The sequence below is a fragment of the Marmota flaviventris genome, chromosome 2 (genome assembly GCF_047511675.1).
Source record: "Marmota flaviventris isolate mMarFla1 chromosome 2, mMarFla1.hap1, whole genome shotgun sequence".
Lineage (NCBI taxonomy): Eukaryota > Metazoa > Chordata > Mammalia > Rodentia > Sciuridae > Marmota > Marmota flaviventris.
The window spans coordinates 199,174,564-199,194,109 of NC_092499.1; the positions used below are offsets into that span (position 1 = coordinate 199,174,564).

Consider the following 19,546-nt stretch of genomic DNA (forward strand, 5'->3'; position numbering starts at 1 on the left):
GAAGCCACCGCCGCCGCCGCGCCCCGCCCTGCGGCCCGGGGTAGGGACCTGCAGTGACGTCACACGACTTCCTCCGTAGCCGTCCGCCGCGAGAGAAAATAGTCCCAGGCGCCCCCTCGGACCCGTCAGCTATACTAGGCAACAGGTAAAATTCTAGAGTCCCTCCTGACCCAATTATGGTTCTGAGGCCTCAGAGCGACCTTTCGGAACACTGGGAATCTGTTTTTCACTGGGGCTGCGGTGGAAGTAGTTCCGGCACACAGTAGGATGATGGGTTCCTCCGCAGCGGGGAAAAGAGGATGGCGACCTCGTCGATGCCGGAGCCGGAGAGGAAGGCGGCAACGAAAGCTTCAGGTGAGCGTCGGGTAATGTCAGGCCGCCACCCTGCACCCTGCTGTGGAGTAAAGCCCCACTGCCGAGATACCCGGCGGCGAGGTCCCGGGCCGGCGGGGCTGTCCGAACAGGGCCCCGGGGTCCCAGGCCCTTTAGTCGCTCTCGCACTTGCCTGAGCGGAAACCCGGCGCCGCCACAAGATGGCGTCGGGCCTGGGGCTCAGGCAGCGCCGGGGACAGCCCCGAGTCACCAGGCCCCGAGACCGTCTCTGTCAGCCCCCTCCGCAGGGGAGCCAGGGGCGGGGGGAGCGAACCACTGACCCAGGGGGCCTGCGGGTTGTACCACGGACCCCGCACCCGGGGGGACTGTGGGGGGGGCCGAAGGGCTGAACCACGGGGCCAGTAAATCGAGCCATTGTGCGGGGCCGGGGAAAGGGCCAAGATTACCGGCCAGTGACCCACCGTGCCAGGGAACGGCCCTAGCCTAGGAGGCAAGGCTTCCCCGTGCTCTTCCGGGAGCTCCCCTCGCAGTACACGTGAAGCCCCGCCCCGTCGGAGACTCAGTCTTCGCATCTGCAAAATGGGCCCAAGAGTGCAGATGGGGCAGTCGAGGCCAGGGAGGTGGCCCACTTGTTCCAGTTCTGGTCACCTCTTCTCGCAGAGTGAAAGCCCTAAACACTGCGCCCCGCTGTCAGGCGGCCCCCTGAACCGATGGAGGAGAACGAGGTGGAGAGCAGTAGCGACGCCGCCCCTCGTCCTGGGCGGCCCGAGGAACCTTCGGAGAGCGGCCTGTGCGTGTGCACTTCAGAAGCCGTGTCTGCCGATAGCAGCGACGCCGCGTCCGTCCCAGGACCCGGGGAGGCCGACGACTCTGGCGTGGGGCAAAGCTCAGACCGCGGTGGCCGCTCTCTGGTATGGACCGGGCTGGACGGCGTGGGTGGAGGCAGGGACCAGGGCAGCAGTACCTGGCAGCCGTGGAGCAGCAGCCAGCAAGGCTTGCTTGGTGCTAATATTGGTCGTTTCTGAGCCAGGCATCGTGCCAAACACCTGACGTGGATTTTCTCAGCTAAGCTTCATCTCTTGTAAGGCACACGCCAGTTTTTCTTTAAAGAAAAAGGATATCAAGGCACAGGCTGCGGACAGAGTCAGGACGCAGATCTAGGCTTGGGCTTCTCCAGTGCACGGCCCAGTGTCCCCACACCTTGAGAGGCGGCGTCCTGGTTCACGTCTTGGCCCTGCCTGCGTTCACTGGGAGACCTGTCTGAGAAGTGAAGCGGGGTCCCTGCTTCCCTGCCTGCGGGGTTGCCACCATTCTCTGGGAGCACTTTGCAAGCCATCTCTCCCTGGCCCTGCCACTTTGTAGCTCTGAGGTTTTGAGCAAGCTACCCAACTTCTAGCCCTCGACTTCCTCATCTCAAAAGTGGGAATGACAGCCATACTTGCCTTGTAGAGTTTTTGTGAGGATTAAAGGAGTCAGTATATGCAAAGCCGTTGAAACCTCTCTCAGCTCATAGTAAGCACACCTCACTGGTCGTGGTTACCTGCAGGTGGTGGTCTGCAGGACATCTCTCTACAGAGCTACAAAGCAATGGCCCTGTCTCTCATTGGGGTTTCATTAAGTCACCAGAGATGGTCCTGCCATGTGTCCAGCATGCACTAGACCCTAGAGATACAGTTGGGGCCAAGACAGGTGTGGTCCACGCCCTCATAGAGAGTACAGCCGGGCATGGGGGTGATGGTGGTGCAGGAAGCATCCTGCAGGTCTGGGGTTCGAGTGGGGGAGTGCTTCTGTAGTCCTGAGGAATTGCATCCACATTGGGCTTCTCCACTGCACGGCCAGTGTCCCCACCCCTGAGAGGCAGCGTCCTGGTTCACATCTTGGCCCTGCCTGGGCTCACTGGGAGACCTCTCTGAGAAAGCCTCAGAAGTGCAGAAGCACCTGCCATCATGTAGCACAGTGATGGGGACAGGGGTGGCCGCAGCACAGAGGACAGGGAGGTCCTCGCTTGGCCTTGGGCTCAGGGTTGGCTTTCTAAAAGAGGCACCACTAAGTGGTGCTGCAGGCTGAGTAGGGATTGGCCTCGGGCAGTGTGGAAGGTGTAGGCTGAAGGAAGGGTCCATGCCACAGCCCAGTGGGACGCCTCCAGCTGGCTGTGGCAGGGGTGTGGAGAGACCCCTTCTCTTATTTGGGGGCAGCCCCTGACAAGAGTCAACTGGTCTTTTTTTCAGTAGACTCTGACTAGAGAGCTGCTCCCACGGGGCCTCAGTGGGGCTAAGGGTGCGGGTGGCCCCATTTACCGTGTCCTGGGCTGGAGAGCCGAGGACAGCAGGGGAGCTGCAGGTTCCCTGGCTGCCCCTCCCTGGCTCCTGAACTGCCCCATTTCTTGCCACCCAGGAAGAGGTGTCTGAGAGCAGCTCAAGCACCGACCCTCTGCCTCATGGCTACCTCCCTGATTCGTCTTCCGTGTCCCGTGGGCCTGTGGCAGGGGTGCCAGGCGGGCCCCCAGCACTGGTGCACTCCAGCGCTCTCCCCGACCCCAGCATGCTGGTGTCTGACTGCGCAGCCTCCTCCTCAGACCTGGGCTCTGCCATTGACAAGATCATCGAGTCCACCATCGGGCCCGACCTCATCCAGAGTGAGTCAGAGGCCACAGGGCTGCCTCGCAGGGACTTCCCCACGAAGTCCAGCGCCAGCTGTGTGGACACACGCTACTTACCTTTCTGGGACAAGTGTGTGAGAGGGAAAGGATAACCCTGTTTCATGGTGGCAGATGACACAGGATTAAATGATTCAGTGCAGTAACGCTCTTCGTGTGGTGCCCCCGTGGGACAGCATTCGATTGATGACAGAAACAGTTACAGCTGACTTTGTGCTAGGGACACTTCTCACACTTCACATGCAGGAGCTCATCAATCCTCCCAGTAACCCCAAAGGCGAATACTGTCATTATCCTTACCGTCCAGAAGAGAAACCTGAGGCACAGAGTATGTCACCACTGTCACTAGGCAGGGGCGGAGGATGGTCCTGGGCCATAAGCCAAAACAGATAACCCCCGAGCTCATGCTGTTAAGTACCACGCTATGCTTTCTGTCATTAGTGACATGACAGAGGCCCTAGCAACTTACAGAGCCCTGGGACAGTCTGGGAAGCCAACTCAGAAAGTGGCACAGGGAACTCTTGACCCTGAAGAAGTTGGAGCAGGAGGAGGAGCACTTTCCAGGTCTCAAATGGCCAGGGACATGGGGTAGCCGCAGAATCCTGGTGACTGGGCCTGCGGCTCACCCACACCAAGCCTCCCACCTGCCCTGCAGAGATGCACCCGAGGGTCAGTGGACCATGGAGCTGGTTTCTAGTTGCAGGAGGTGGGGGACCTGTGAGTGGGCCTGCCCTGTCACCCCCTTCCAGGAGGGTGACCTTCGTCCTCTCTTTGCCTAGGCTGCATCACCGTGACCAGTGCTGAAGATGCTGGGGCTGAGGCCACTCGCTATCTGATCCTGCAGGGCCCAGATGATGGTGAGACCAATAGCAGCCCCGGAGCCCTGCAGGGAGCAGGGACGGGAGAGCACAGGTTCTGCCACAGATCGCAGAGCCCTGTGTGGTCTTGGCAGATTGTCCGCTGCTCTGGCCTCGCGTTTCTCTCTTGGCAAAGTGCCTCTGGTGGGGAATTTGGTTCTGGGATCCCTGGGCCTGCCTGGGAAGGACAGCTGGAGCTCATGGCCAGTCCTGCCTTATGCTAACCTCCCCCAATCCTCTGACCTGTTCCCAGGCGCCCCCATGACATCACCAATGTCCAGTTCCACCCTGGCCCGCAGCCTGGCCGCCATCGAGGCCCTTTCAGATGGCCCCACGTCCACATCCACATGCCTGGAGCCACCGGAGGAGGTGCAGGGTGGGGCCAGCTCCCTGGCCCAGCTGCCCCCAGCCTCTGGCACTGAGGAGCTGGACCTCCAGAGCCTGGAGGCCATGATGGAGGTGGTGGTGGTGCAGCAGTTCAAGTGCAGGATGTGCCAGTACCGCAGCGGCACCAAGGCCACGCTGCTGCGGCACATGCGGGAACGGCACTTCCGTCCAGGTACATCGCAGCAGCCTGCCTGGCGTGGACGGCATGGAGGGTGGAGTCCTGGGAGCCGGACACAGCAGGCTCGTCTACCCTTGCCTCAGCAGCAGCAGCAGCAGCCGGTAAGAAGGGACGTCTCCGGAAATGCGGCCCATCGACCAAGAGCCAGGAGGAGGAGGGGCCCGAGGAGGAGGAGGAGGATGACATTGTAGATGCCGGTGCCATTGATGACCTGGAGGGTAAGCCACCTTGGTTCCCAAGCCTGCCGTCCCCCCGCCCATCTCAGACACTCACTGAGATCCTTCTGGCCCCCGTGGGAGCCGATATACCCAAGGGGACTTCCACTGTAAGAGCGAAGGCCGGCTGTGGGACCAGGACTCTGCAGTTGTGCAGGCTGCAGGCTTAAAAGAGAGCCCGGGGCCTTATTCCCATTTATTCAACAGAAATGTAAGCAAAAATGCTGCCCGAGGCCGGCAGCTTCGGGGCTTTTTTTGTAGTCATGCTAAAAGTAAAAAAGAAAAAGGTAAAATTGATCATATATCTTGTTTACCTGACATCTGAAATACTATTTCAACACATAATCGTTTATTTTATTTTTAAAAAGTGAAGTCATTTTACTTCAGTTATTTGTGCTAATTTTTGAGATCATATCTCAGTTTGTCATGGAACTTTTTTTTTTTCTTTTTAGGTACTGGGGACTGCGGCCACTGAGCCATACCCCCAGCCCTATTTTGTATTTTTTATTTAGAAACAGGGTCTCACTGAGTGTTTATATATATATATATATATATATATATATATATATATATATATATATGTATGTATGTATGTATTTTTTAGTTTTAGGTGGACACGTATCTTTATTTTTTATCTGTATGTGGTGCTGAGGATCAAACCCAGGGCTCTGCGCATGCCAGGCGAGCACGCTACTGCTTGAGCCACATCCCCAGCCCCTAACACTCTCACTTTTGCTGAGGCCGACTTTGAACTCGAGATCCTCCTGCCTCAGCCTCCTGAGCCACTGGGATGACAGGCCTGTGCCACTGTGCTGGGTTGGAGGAGGCACTTTTTAAGTGCTCGGTGGCCGTCTTGGCTGGTGGCCGCTGGGTAGTGGTGCAGTTTGTGGACTCCTGTTCGCTGCAGCGGTTTTCTGGTGACTGTCTTGAGGAAGGGGTGCTGTTTTCTGCTTCACATAGAGATACTGCTCGAGCTCAGCAGGTGCCAGGAAGGACGCAGAGAAGACAGTGGCCTGGAGGGAGGTGCTGGCAGTCTATGGGGCCCAGGAGGGCTTCCTGGGGGGTCTTACTGGTAGGCTTGGGGGAGGAGCAGGCAGAGATGGGGAGGTGGCCTCTTCCCAGGGGAGCCAGCCTAGGGGTCAGAGCTGGAAGGGCAGGCCCAGCCACTGTCCTCCTTTTCCCATAGAGGACAGCGACTACAATCCAGCTGAGGATGAGCCCCGAGGCCGGCAGCTTCGGCTCCAGCGTCCCACACCCAGTTCCCCAAGACCACGACGGAGACCTGGCCGGCCCCGGAAGCTGCCTCGTCTGGAGACCTCAGACCTGTCTGCTGGTGAGACTTGGTCACGGGCAGGGTTGAGAGTGGGTCAAGGGTGGCCTTCCTCCCTGCGCGCTCCCGTGGAGCACTGAGTCTGCCCGCAGGGCAGCAGCCTTGCCCGGGCTGGCCCACAGGCTCTCCAGGCCCCAGCCAGGGAAGCTCTAGCACAGCTTGTGAAGGTGACGTCCAGTGGCAAGTTGTCACAGCAGAAGAGGCGTGTGGGTCTCTGTAACTGAACAGTCACCAAGTGTAAATATTACTGAACCGAGATCACAAACCTGAGGCCTGAGACCATGGGGACCGCAGCTAGAGCCGCAGTGCGGGGAGAACCTGGCGCATGCCCGCCACCTCCCACCTCTCATCTGTGAGGTTTGGTTCTTAAAGTGGCCGACTCGGCACTGGTTGAAGAGGTGACACACTCAGATGGCTTCCCTACAGAGGGTGTGAGCGGCACAGTGCCTCCTCCTCCCTGCCTCCCACTGGCCCCTGGCCACAGCCTCCCTGGGAAGGCCAGCAGTGGAGCACTGCTGTCACTTCCCAAGCCCACAGTAGACCACTCGACAGATAGGACAAATGAGGCTTGGAGGGGCGGTGACGTTTCCTGAGAACGCACAGCAGTCAGTGAGGAGCTGACACGAGCCCAGCATCCTGCCTGGGAGGTCCCCAGATCCCTTGCTGTCACCCCAGACTGTCCCATTTAAGCCTGCCTCTCTGACCTTGGGTGGTCTGCAGGTGACCCAGTGTGTGCACTGGTGGTCCGTGACTGGGTGTGGGGTTATCTGGCTGGCCTCTGGCCCGCCTGTCCACATCAGTCCTGTGCATCTGGCTGATCTGTGACCTGCACGTCTGTAGCAGGTGGGGGAGATCCTCTAGTGAGCTCGCAGAGCACCAAGAGCCCTCTGGGGCCACCAGATCCTGAGGCTCCCAGCTCCTCAGGCCCCGGACACCTGGAGGCCCTGGGCAAGGCCGGCAAGGTCACCATGGAGCCTGGTGTGAGCCAGTCAGACACAGAGATTGCAGCCCCATCCTGCCAGGAGGAGCCCGATGCCCCACCGCGCCGCCGTGGTCGACCTTCACGGCGATTTCTGGGCAAGAAATACCGAAAGTACGCGGAGCAGAGCTAAGGGGGAAGAGGCGGGTGAGGGGCTCCTTGGGGTCCCCTGGAGCTCCCAGCAGACCTCTCCCCACACCCTCTTGGCAGGTATTATTACAAGTCGCCCAAACCGCTTCTGCGGCCCTATCTGTGCCGCATTTGTGGCTCACGCTTCCTGTCCCATGAGGACCTGCGCTTCCACGTCAACTCCCACGAGGCTGGTGACCCCCAGCTCTTCAAGTGCCTGCAGTGCAGCTACCGCTCCCGCCGCTGGTCCTCACTCAAGGTGCCGCAGCAGGGGGAAGGGGAGACGCAGAAGCAGGCAGAGGCCACTGGTGGTGCTGGGGCGGGTGGCCTGAGCATGCTGCACCTGTCCCTTCCTCTCAGGACACCTCTGGCCTCAGCATGTGCAAAGCAGTAGTCCTTCTAGCCTCACTGGGACATTGGGAGGGGCCTGCAGAGGGCTGCTGAGGTGGTGTGGAGGTGGCCTAGTGACACCCTATTTTCACCGGTACCATTCCCATTGTGGATGTCATAGCTTTGCTTGTTGCCACCCCACTCTGGCGGGAGTGGCCTCTTCGGTCAGTGTTGGAGCTTTGCAGCAGAGGGAAGCGATGTGTCTCGAGAAAGGGGCTCCTTTTCCCCTAACCCAGGGTGCCACGTGGGCCTGCAGCAGCCCCGAGCCCGTCTTCGTCTGGCTAATCTTGTCCTCACATGGCCCACGAGGTGCAGGGTTTCAGGAGCCCCATTTTACTGTCCCGGCAAGCTGCTACTTGGCCCGGCCAGTGTGCTGTGGCAGGTCGCAGCTGTAGGGGTACGTCAGGCACTGGGGTCCGAGTCACAGGCTTTCTTTTTGTACTGCTTCCTGCAGACAAGGACCCTGACTTGGAAGTTGTTTTGTGGACGCCACAGGGGTGTTCCACAGCACAGTGGGGAGGGCGGAGCTGAAGAGCCGGGCCGCCTAGCCACGCTCCAGGCTCTGCATCTCAGGGCCTTTCACCCGGAGCTGTTTCCTGTTTTATCAGATGGCAAGTTGGCACAGGCTTGGCGCATAGTGGGTGCTCTTGCTGGGGAGAGTGCCCAGCCTTCACAGGCCTTGGCCCTTGTAACGCGCCTGCTGCCTGCACACCCTTGGTCTGTGAGCCCCGTGGAACCCCACGGCCGTGGGTGCACGCAGGGGAAGCCGGGCCCAGCCAGTCTCTGCCTCTCCTGCAGGAGCACATGTTCAACCACGTGGGCAGCAAGCCCTACAAGTGTGACGAGTGTAGCTACACCAGTGTCTACCGCAAGGACGTCATTCGGCATGCAGCTGTTCACAGCCGAGACAGGTCGGTGCGTGTGGGGTGGTGGGGAGGGGCTGCTGAGTGGGGAAGGTGGAGGTTCACCATGGTTCCCAGTTACCACACTCCTGCTCCGGGCCCACCCGATTCACAATGAATTAGAGACAGGACCAGGAAGCCAGGGTGATTATTCCCGTCAGGTCCGCTAGGATAGGGCAGGAGTGAGGCCTTGGGGCCCCCATCTGCTTTCTTTTCTCATCTGGAAAATGGGGACAGTTGAGGGGATTGAAGGGAATTTTGTGCTTGGGGTTTCTGTAAATGATGAGCGATCCTGTGCGCTCCACATCACACTTCTGTCAGTGCTGAGAACAGACCTAGGACCAGAAGCAGCAGGTGTGCCTGGAGGCTGGTGGTTGCTCACCAAATTACAGTCAGGTCTGCAGCTTCCGCAAGGGATGGTCTCCCTGGGAGCAATGTGTGAGCAGGTTGGGGGAGACCACTGGGGCCCTGGCTCAGAGTGGGTCTGTGGAGAGAGAAGTCGGCTTTCCAGGATGCCTGTGGGTTTCCTTAAAAACCAGGTGTGGGATTGCACACCTGTGATCTCTGCTACTTGAGAGGCTGAGGCAGGAGGGGTCACAAGTTCAAGGCCAGCCTGGGCAGTTTAGACCCTATCTCAAAATAAAAGGGCTGGGGTGTAGCTGAGTGGAGACAAGCCCCTGGGTTCCGTCCCCAGCAGTGGGATGTAGGGGGATAGAAGGAAAGAGGAAAGGAAGGAAGGAAAGGGAAGGGGATGCGGGGGGAATGGAAGGCAATTTGGGGGCCAGGTAAGATTGGGACCACCAGGCGGGTGCCTGTCACCCCACAGCTCTTTCCTGTGGGACTTTCTCAGTACTTTGTGATTGGGAAGGGAGATGGTTTCCCAAGGTGGCCAAGTGCAGGACGTGTCACAGCATGTCTCTCAGCATTGTCCCTAGTGAACCCTATCCCGGAAACCTGAGGAAGGATCTTAGGGGGGAAGAGAAGAACTTAGGACTAAGATGGAGTCGGGGGATGTGAGGGCGCATGCGGGCTGAGGAGGCTGAGCCTTAACTCCTGGGTCTTCCTTTCCTAGGAAGAAGAGGCCAGACCCGGTGAGTGGGGGCCCTGACCTGGGAGGATCCTGCCTGGGGGCCAGGGCTGAGACCAGCAGTGGGCAAGAGGTGAAGTCTGACCCTTCTCTCTTCTCTTTCTCTGTCCTCTTCATCTGGCCTCCTCTCATGTCTTCCCAGACCCCAAAACTGAGCTCTTTCCCCTGCCCTGTGTGCGGCCGCGTGTACCCCATGCAGAAGAGACTGACACAGCACATGAAGACGCATAGCACTGAGAAGCCCCACATGTGTGACAAGGTGAGTGGGCCAAGCCCTGGGTAGGGACGAGGGCCTTCCCCAGGCCTTCCCCCTCTGACTCCATCCATCCCCTGCAGTGTGGAAAGTCCTTTAAGAAGCGCTACACCTTCAAAATGCACCTGCTCACACACATCCAGGCTGTCGCCAACCGCAGGTACGTCCCGCCGAGTCCCCCGGTGATGGGAGCACCCCTCCCCTTGCTGAGCTTCCCCCCTCTTTCCGCCCCAGGTTTAAGTGTGAGTTCTGTGAGTTCGTCTGTGAGGACAAGAAGGCACTGCTGAACCACCAGCTCTCCCACGTCAGCGACAAGCCCTTCAGATGCAGCTTTTGTCCTTACCGTACCTTCCGGGAGGACTTCCTGCTGTCCCACGTGGCTGTCAAGCACACAGGTCAGGCTGGCACAACCCGCCCCCCACCCTCGGTTCCCCATGACCCAGGTCGGAGGCTCCTCTCCGTGGCAGCCCAGCCTGGGAGCACCTAGTCCTCAGGTGTGAACGGGCCTTCCCTGCGCGGCCAGGTCTCACCCGGGCTCCGCAGTGCAGCAGGCAGGCCCGGCGTGGAGAAGGCGGTGTTCTGTCCCCTTGGCGCCCAGCCGCTGGTCGGCACACTGGGGAGCAGAGAAAGAGCTGGAGTTCCCTTAGCCAGGTTCACTTTTCCCTGTGGGGGGTGTGGCCATGTGACCTTGGAAACTGTCACTCTTAGGAAGACTGAGTGCAGCTGGTGGCCTGATCCATTGCCGTCCTGGCCACCACTGTAGAAGCACAGGAATGATTTGCTGGGAGTGGCAGCGGAGAGGTCCCGGGTTGGGGACGGTCTCCTGGGGGCAGTGAGGGAGCACTCCCCGCTGTGCCCGCAGGAGCCAAGCCCTTTGCCTGTGAGTACTGCCACTTCAGCACGCGCCACAAGAAGAACCTGCGCCTGCACGTGCGCTGCCGCCACGCGAGCAGCTTCGAGGAGTGGGGGCGGCGCCACCCCGAGGAGCCCCCCTCCCGCCGCCGCCCCTTCTTCTCCCTGCAACAGATTGAGGAACTGAAGCAGCAGCACAGCGCAGCCCCTGGGCCACCCCCCGGCTCCCCGGGGCCTCCTGAGGTGAGCAGGTGGCAGTGGAGGGCTTTGGGGCGAGGGCCAGGTGTGATGCCACCTCTCCTGACCTCAGTGTCTTCCTTTGCACATTGGGGTTCAGCGGAACAATCCCTGCCCTTTACACTGTGATAAAGGCCAGCTGAGTCAGGTGTGCCACCTCAGGCTTAGAGCAGGCATGGCTTCCAGTATACGTGGAGAGAAGGGAAATGCAGGCAGAATTCCAAAGGTCAGGAGTCGGGGACCCGTGTGGCAGCTCCAGAGGACCGGGCTGTCAGCACTGTCACTCAGCCTTCCTAGACATATAACTTCCATCTTGCGGTTGCCCATGGTCCAGTCGGTTGTAGAAACACCAGCCTTCTCAGCCACATCCCATAGAGGAAGCAAGAGGGAGGGATGGGGGAAAGGTCAAAAGGATACCTGCCATCTGCCTTTCTATCTTTCCCTCGAACTTTACCAGAAGTCCCTTTTTTAGCTGCGTGGCCACACTTTACCTAGCTGTAAGGGAGGCTGAGAGGTGTAGTCTTCAAGCTGAGTATGTTCCTCCTGTGGTGAAACTCAGAGTGATGTTAGCAAGAAAGAAGGGAAGGATGGATTCTGGGTTGGTGGCTCTCCTTCTCTGCCACGTGAGCGCCTGCAGTTGCCCCAGAAAACATGGAGCACGTGGTGTGCTGGTAGAACACAGGCGCCAGAGGTGGACGGTCCTGGTTCCAGTCCTAGCCCTTCTTAGCCAGTCACTCTCTGAGCCTCGGTCAGTCCGTCTGAGCATTGAACTGGTCAGCATCTCTGGAAGAGTGGCTAGAAGGTGAACAAGCCAAGAGAGGTGAAATGCTGACACCTCCAGGGCACTCATGAGTGGCGCTTGAATCTGGGCCACCCCCCTCAGGCTCGGTCCTGTCCTCACTCCACAGATCCCCGCAGAGGCAGCACCTTTCCAGGTGCCTGAGACTCCCCCGCTTCTCTGTTCTGACACTCTGGGCAGTGCCACCATCATCTACCAGCAAGGTGAGCTCTGGGAGGCTGGGAGCTCCAGGTGGGCAGCGCAGGGTTAGGGTTAGTGCTGCTGGGGGACAGCGTGGAGCGGGTGCTGGGTGCCAGCCCTCTCTTAAGCTCAGGTGTCACCTCACCCAGGAGCTGAGGAGTCCACTGCAATGGCCACCCAGACGGCTCTGGATCTGCTGCTGAACATGAGTGCCCAGCGGGAGCTGGGGGGCACAGCCCTGCAGGTGAGCTGCCTGGGCCTCCACCCGGCACCCAGCTGCATGCTGGGTCCTGGAACGGAGAGCAGCAACCCGGGCCTGCCCTGCCCACGGAAGCTCCCAGTTAGTGGGGGCACAGGCCCACTGAAATCTGGTGGGCAGACTCGGGGACCTGGCTCACAGCCGGGGGGCTCTAGGAGACCAAGGAGGGCAGGGGATCTCTCTCCACTCTCCAATTCCTAGTGACCTCTGCCATTCTGAGCAGAGGTGATGTTGCCTGTGGCCTCTGGGCCCTATTCTCGTTTGGTTTTCCTCCTCGCTCTGTGGCTACCCTGCTCCTGCGGATGCTCCCTCAGGGTCTGAACAAGCTTCCCCTCTCAACAAGTCCCAAGCCATCTACTGCAGCCACAGACTCTCGAGACTGCCCAGCTCGGGCCTCTCTCGCACTCCAGTGACTGGCGTGTTTGCACCTCACCCTCAGTTCATCGTCCTCATCCTCACCCCTTCCTTCCTCCACCCACTGCCAGGGATCACCCACACTCCTCTCTGCCCCCACACATCCAGGCCACCTCCAAGGCAGAGGGCGTCTGCTAGTGCCTCCTTTGTCCCAGACCCTGGGAAAGATGGAGCATGTGCGTTACAGATGATGAGCTCTAAAAACTTGGAGCAGTAACATGCTGCTGAGCCAGGCAGAGAAGACAGAGGGTCTGCGAAGAAGGGCTGGCGTGGCCTGGAAATGGTCATGGAACAGAGTCCATGTGTTCGGGGCCATGTAGAAGTTTACGCTCTTATATAGTTGATGGGTTTTGCCCTTGATATGATCCCTAGAAAGACCTACCCCAACCTTTACTCTAAGAGCATAGAAACATGCATCTGTATTTTTTCTTAGGGTTTTATTTTTCACAATTGAATCTTTATTCCACCTAGAATTTGATTCTGGTGTATACAGAAAGGTAGTAGGGGTCTAACTTAATTTTTTCCAAAAGTTGTCTGACAAGGCATGTTAAAAAATCGTATCCCTATGGTTTGAAAGGGCCCCATTATCATGGGCTGGATTCCACATGTGTGGGTGAGTGTCGGGACTTTCTGGTTGTCCTGTTGATTGCTGCTCAGACGCCTGTTGCATGTGTTTTGTTTTCTAATTATAAAAGCATACACTTGGCTCAGGAGGCTGAGACAGGAGGATCGCAAGTTCAAAACCAGTCTTGGCAAAAAGCAGGGTGCTAAACAACTCAGTGAGACCCTGTCTCTAAATAAAATACAAAAAATAGGGCTGGGGATGTGGCTCAGTGGTCACATGGCCCTGACTTCAATCCTTGGTGTCCCCCTCCACACACAAAAAAGGTATACATACACTTGGGAAAAAACCATATCTAGGAACTGTCCAATCTACAAGGTGAAGTCCTTAACACCCTCCCTTCTTCGGATACCAGTTAACAGAGTAAGAACTTCTTTAGGATCTTGCCCATCTACACATACAACCCTAGACGTTCATTTCTTTAAAAAATGGGATCGCACCAGTTATGCTCCTCAGCAGCACCCAGCGCCTGCGAATCTCGTTTTCCACGTCTCCACGCCATGCTCTTCATTCATTACATAGATGTTCTGGCAGTTAGTCAGTTCTTTATTGGTTGGGTTTTTTCTAGTTTTTCACTAATTCAAGCAGTGCAATCTGATGGAGGCACATTTCATGGTCTTAGTTTAAAACATGATTGTAATTGAGGTTGGACTTCTTCATATGTTTGTCAAAGACCATTTTGCTCCTTTCCTGAATCACCTGCTTGTATCCTCCGTCTCTTTTTCTATTATCTTTGTTATTACTTTACAAGAACTCTTTTTTTATTCTTCTTTTAGTACTGGGGATTGAACCCAGGGGTGCTCTACCACTGAGCTACACCCCTAGCCTTTTTTGTTTTTCATTTTGAGACAGAGTCTTGCTGAGTTGCTTAGAGCCTTGCTCAGTTGCTGAGACTGACTGGCTTTGAACTTGTAATCCTCCTACCTCAGCCTTCCAAGCCACTGGGATTACAGGCATGTGCCACCACACCCACCACTATTGACATTTTGAGCCAGATAATTCTCTGTTGTGGGTACTGTCCTGGGAAGTGTGAGATGTTTAGCAGCTGGCTTCTACCAACTATATTCCAGTGACATCTTACTTTAGTTGTGACAAACAAATGTCTTTGGACATTGTCAAATGTCCCCTAGAGAGTACTGTTACTGTCCCATTATTATTAGCTCTTTCCAGGTGCTAAATGGGATTTGGAAAACCAGGGTGTGTTTTAGAAAACTTGGGCTGTGCACACGAGTGGTGACAGCACCGGATCTGGCCAGAGTGTGGATGAGCCTCGAGGCGCTGAGATGGAGGAGGGTCTTATCTGCTCCTTTGCCAGGCTCTGCCCATCATGCCCAGTCATGCCATTGCAGGTGGCCGTGGTGAAGTCAGAGGACGTGGAAGCAGGGTTAGCGTCTTCTGGTGGGCAGCCCTCCCCCGAAGACACCACTCCACAGGTGGTCACCCTCCATGTGGCAGAGCCTGGGGGCAGTGTGGCTGCTGAGAGCCAGCTAGGCACTCCTGATCTACAGCAGATCACCTTGGCACCTGGTCCATTTGGTGGAGCTGGCTACAGTGTCATCACAGCACCCACCATGGAGGAGGGGACATCGGCTCCTGGCACACCTTACAGGTGAGATGTGTCTTCTGCAAGGCCCATACCACCTTCTGAAGGTGTGCTGTGGCAGTCAGGTCTGGGCCCATCCCACTCACCCTAGGTAGTAGGAAGTCACAGGCTGCTGGAAGATTCTGTCCTTGGGTCAGGAGCTTCCATTCTTTGGCCACTTAGCTGTTCAAGGAACTTGATATCCGGATCTCATCTAGCTCATTCCTGTGAGATCCATGTCTCCCTCCTTTACAAACATCGAAGTAGGCCAGGGAGGTCAAGTAAGTGGACTAAGTCAACACGGGGGAGTAAGGCTGTGAAGCCTGGTCTCTCTGGTTTCTAATCCCAAGTGCCCTTCGTGTTCGATGGTCAAGGTGCTGCCCACATTTGAGGTCTAACCTGCACTTGGCTTCCCTTCAGTGAGTGAGTGTGAGCAGAGATGTTAACATGCTTGGGGAACTCCGGCCACTGCGGGAGCCGGAGTTCTGCAGTGTCTGCAGCCCTGGGCAGGCTGCCTCTGCATCTTCACTGTGCTCTTGGCTGCAGGTCCTAGTTGGCCCTGCCTCCACAGGGACCAGGCTCATGGTGGCAGATCCACCCATTTGTTCCTGCCCAGCCCTCTCCTATCCCACTGGCCAGACTTGGGTCAGACTCCTGGGGCTCTTTGCCTGGCTGCCTCCTGCCCATCAAAGGGACAGAGCCGACCATTTTTTGAGCAGTACAGTTTATTGAGCACTTGATAACCATTTACAGAAGAGACAGCAGAGGCTCAGCTGGCACAGGGCAGAGCCCCAGGGTTCATCCGGTGATGTCCAGATCATCTGTAATGGCAGTTGTCTGAGGAAGGGGTTGATGCTGGCTGCCTGGGGGAGGGGCTTCCTGTGGCCCTCATCCTCACCCAGAACTCCATCTCACCATCCCCTTCTCTGTGCCCTCAGTGAAGAGCCCCCAGGGGAGGCAGCCCAGGCTGTGGTTGTAAGTGACACCCTCAAAGAAGCTGGCACCCACTACATCATGGCTGCTGATGGGACCCAGTTGCACCACATCGAGGTGAGTCTTGCAGTAGCTGGCCCCAATCTCCAGCCCCTCCCAGCCCTTCCCTGGCACCTCATATTGTGCTGTGATCTCTCCACAGTTGACTGCAGATGGCTCCATCTCCTTCCCCAGCTCAGATGCCCTGGCCTCTGGAGCCAAGTGGCCCCTTCTGCAGTGTGGGGGGCTGCCCAGAGATGGTTCCGAGCCACCGTCTCCAGCCAAGACCCTCCGGGTAGGGGACTCCCAGCATTCTGCCTCCCCACCTCCTGCAGCCAGCAAAACCCTGGGCCTGGCAGTGCCCCCTTCCCCACCATCTGCAGCCACTGCAGCATCAAAAAAGTTTTCCTGCAAGATTTGTGCTGAGGCCTTCCCTGGCCGAGCTGAGATGGAGAGTCACAAACGGGCCCATGCTGGGCCTGGCACCTTCAAGTGCCCTGACTGCCCCTTCAGTGCCCGCCAGTGGCCCGAGGTCCGGGTAAGTGCTACCCCCACCATGCCTCTGCTGTCATTCATTTGGCCATGAGTTTGTGTCCTTTAGTTAAAGGCAACCCCTCAGCAAGGTCCCGCCTCTTAGGAAGCTCAGTGTGGTCAGAGGCCAGCCAGACTAAGTAAGGCCAGACAGCATTCCCAGTGTGAAGACAGCGTGAGGCAAGGGAGTGCCGCACAGTGCGAGTCAGTGGGGAGGATTGGGGAGTCCTGCTGAGGGGGACGCCACACAAGTGATGGTGGAGCTGGGTCTGCGTGGGCACAGGTGTAGAGGGTGACAGGGTGGGTGGGGAGCTTGAGCTGTGTTGGAGGCTGGCAGCGGGGTGCTGTGCAGGCACACAGGGCAGCTCCCAGGTGCATCTCTTGTTGAACTCTTCTCCAGTACTACTTCTCCAGACTGATCCCAGGGCACCTTACTACTGAGCTATTTCCCAGCCCTTTTTAGTTTTTGAGACATTGTCTCAGTCACATAAGGCCTAGGTTGCTGAGACTGGTCTCCATCCTCCTGCCTTGGCCTCCCAACTTGCTGGTGTGACAGGTGTAGACCAGGCCCAGCCATACCAACATTAGCCTAAGAATCCAGTTTCCAGATCTAGTCATGCACTGCATCCTAGCTCACTGAGGGGCTAGGACCTTGAATCCCGCCGAGGCCCAGCTAAGCAGGACTAAGCTCTACAATGTCACAGATTCCCTCACGCTGCACCTGTCAGTCACATCTGTATAGAGCCAGGACAGGATTTTCCAAGTGACCTAACGGTGGTGCCTCTGGCCTCGCACTCCAGGGCTGCAGCCGCCCCGTCTTGGTTTGGTGTGTTCTTTTCCACCCAGCTCCTCACAGCCTACAGGGTTTGGGTTTCCCTCAGTCCAGTTCAGCTGGCTCCATGACCAGTTGCTTCCGAGGACCTAGGGGCTTGTTGCCATCTGTCCTAACCCAGTGGTGCCCCTGACTGTGCCTTCCGCAGGCCCACATGGCACAGCACTCAAGCTTGCGGCCCCACCAGTGCAGCCAGTGCAGCTTCGCCTCGAAGAACAAGAAGGACCTGAGGCGGCACATGCTGACCCACACCAATGAGAAGCCCTTCTCGTGCCATCTCTGCGGGCAGCGGTGAGGCCAGGTGCGGCTGGGCAGGGGCTGTTGGGCCCGTCTGGCGGAGCCACCCTGAGCCGCCTTCCTTCCTATGCAGTTTCAACCGTAACGGGCACCTCAAGTTCCACATCCAGCGGCTGCACAGTCCTGACGGGAGGAAGTCTGGCACCCCGACAGTCCGCACCCCAGCACGGACCCCCACCCAGACCATCATCCTGAATAGTGACGACGAGACACTGGCCACGCTGCATAGTGAGTGGCTCCTGGGGCCACAGGGTGGGCACCAGGAGGGTCCAGAGACTTGAGCCACTGTCCCAGAATGCATCTCTGGACCGGGATAGTCTCGAGACCCCCCCCAGAACCCCTTGGTGAGCACCTTCCTCTCTCTACCCAGCTGCCCTCCAGTCCAGTCACGGGGTCCTGGGCCCAGAGAGGCTACAGCAGGCCCTGGGCCAGGAACACATTATTGTGGCCCAGGAACAGACGGTGACCAATCAGGTAAGAGCCAGGGCCAAGGGCCATGCTGGCAGGTCATGGACAGGATGGGGGCAGACAGAGCTGAAGCTAGAGCTGGCTTGGTCTTGGCAGGAGGAAGCCACCTACATCCAAGAGATCACCACAGCCGATGGTCAGACGGTACAGCACCTGGTGACCTCGGACAACCAGGTAAGCTCCTACTCACCCCTCAGTCTTGACCTCTTGCTGTGCCTCCTCACCATGCTCGCCCCACCTTGGGGGAGAGCAGTACTTTCCATGCCACTGCTCCCATGGTCCCTGTGTGCAGCTGCCACGGGTGTCCCTGGTTCTCCTGCCTTCCCAGCCGAGTACCTGGTGAGTGAGGCCCTACTATCTGCTTCCTCCCCGCTCCTCTGTAGGTACAGTATATCATCTCTCAGGATGGTGTCCAGCACCTGCTGCCCCAGGAATATGTTGTGGTCCCTGATGGCCACCACATCCAGGTAAGGCCAGGCTGGTGTGAGGTGGGTTTGGGAGGAAGGCTGTACAGCCTCCTTCAGGGGGTCACGGTCGGCTTCCTCTCTCCAGGTACAGGAGGGCCAGATCACACACATCCAGTATGAACAAGGAGCCCCGTTCCTCCAGGAGTCCCAGGTGGGGCACTGCAGGACTGGACAGGCTGGGCCTGGAGAGCCTCTCCAGGACCACATCTCATCAGTTTCTCCCCCTCCAGATCCAGTATGTGCCCGTATCCCCAGGCCAGCAGCTGGTCACACAGGCTCAGCTTGAGGCTGCAGCCCACTCTGCCGTCACAGGTACAGGGCTGGAGTATGGGGGCTGGGGCCACACGCAGTTCTGGGGCCTTGGGCTCACCATGCTTTCCCCTCCCCTGGCAGCGGTGGCTGATGCTGCCATGGCCCAAGCCCAGGGCCTGTTTGGCACAGAGGAGGCAGTGCCCGAACACGTACAACAGCTGCAGCATCAGGGCATCGAGTACGACGTCATCACCCTGGCCGATGACTGAGCCCAAGGGCCCAACGCAGATCATGGATATCGGGGCCAGCTCTCCTGGGGTGGGGGCATACACCTCCCTGTCCCACGTAGGTCTCCAGATACTGGGCAGCCAGCATCCTGTCACCCCCAGAAAGCCAGACCTGTGTTCAGGGGGTTGGGAGGCAGCCGTGGACCCCAGCCAGGACATGCTGGGTGCCCAGCCTGCAGGCAGGCTTTGGGAAAGAAATTTTATTTTTGTTTGGATGGACCCACTGGTCCCTCAGTCTCAATAAAGGGACCAGAGTCCAGCCCTGGCCATCTTATTTTGTCCACTTGCTGCTAACAGTCTGAACCAGACAAGGACGAGGAAGCAGAAGGCAGGCGCCAGGAAGAGCCCACCACAGGTGGGAGAGTGAGGTGGAGGCTACCTGGCCCCGAAGCACAGCTGGCCCTGCCTCTGTAAGTACGGTGGTCCCACCGCAGGGCAGACCCTCACTGCAGATGCCTCATCTCAGGAGAGGCCCAGCTGGAGGGAGCCTTGCCGAGCACCTCCAGCCTGCTTTCTACCCTGGGGTCTCTGCTCAGAGGTCCTTAGAGAGTAGGCACCACACCCTGAGGTCTGAGGCAGCTCTGAGGCTGACTCGCTTCTAAGCTTTGACTATAATAAAACATGTAGCTGCCCACTCACAGGGTGGCGCCAGGGCCAGCAAGTGGCTTTTGGCCTGGGTACAAGGCATAGCTGTTGGGCCTGCCCAGACCCTTCTGGGGGAGATGACCAACTATGGAGTTTGGAGCTAAACAGTGCAGGCTCTGGGTTCTTCCAACCTGTTATGCAAGGTGGACACCAC

General features: G+C 58.0%; 1 protein-coding gene across 3 annotated transcripts; it reads left to right on the forward strand.

Annotated features, from left to right (window-relative positions):
- The first annotated feature begins 261 nt into the window (after nucleotides 1–261).
- Znf335 (zinc finger protein 335) lies at nucleotides 262–19,021 on the forward strand. Of its 3 annotated transcripts, none has more exons than XM_027954219.3 (28): nucleotides 262–354; nucleotides 994–1,244; nucleotides 2,728–2,968; nucleotides 3,769–3,846; nucleotides 4,100–4,405; nucleotides 4,495–4,629; nucleotides 5,813–5,959; nucleotides 6,797–7,049; nucleotides 7,146–7,323; nucleotides 8,253–8,365; nucleotides 9,429–9,447; nucleotides 9,586–9,702; nucleotides 9,780–9,856; nucleotides 9,931–10,091; nucleotides 10,559–10,791; nucleotides 11,694–11,787; nucleotides 11,914–12,008; nucleotides 14,409–14,668; nucleotides 15,580–15,691; nucleotides 15,777–16,151; nucleotides 17,125–17,267; nucleotides 17,347–17,501; nucleotides 17,644–17,747; nucleotides 17,838–17,915; nucleotides 18,125–18,208; nucleotides 18,294–18,359; nucleotides 18,439–18,520; nucleotides 18,602–19,021. In XM_027954219.3, exons 2-28 carry the CDS (start codon nucleotides 1,044–1,046, stop codon nucleotides 18,727–18,729), a joined length of 4,035 nt encoding a protein of 1,344 aa, XP_027810020.2. In that variant the 5' UTR covers nucleotides 262–354; nucleotides 994–1,043; the 3' UTR covers nucleotides 18,730–19,021. The 3 variants fall into 3 exon arrangements, with proteins under 3 accessions (XP_027810020.2, XP_027810022.2, XP_027810021.2); XM_027954221.3 differs by having other exon boundaries at nucleotides 6,800–7,049; XM_027954220.3 differs by having other exon boundaries at nucleotides 4,498–4,629.
- Nucleotides 19,022–19,546: the final 525 nt, after the last annotated feature.

Coding starts and splice junctions, on each gene's coding strand:
- Znf335 (XM_027954219.3), top strand. CDS start 1,044: ATGGAGGAGAACGAGGTGGAGAGCAGTAGCGACGCCGCCCCTCGTCCT. Junction 10,092..10,558: donor CGTGGCTGTCAAGCACACAG/GTCAGGCTGGCA, acceptor CTGTGCCCGCAG/GAGCCAAGCCCTTTGCCTGT. Junction 17,268..17,346: donor TGCCATCTCTGCGGGCAGCG/GTGAGGCCAGGT, acceptor CTTCCTATGCAG/TTTCAACCGTAACGGGCACC.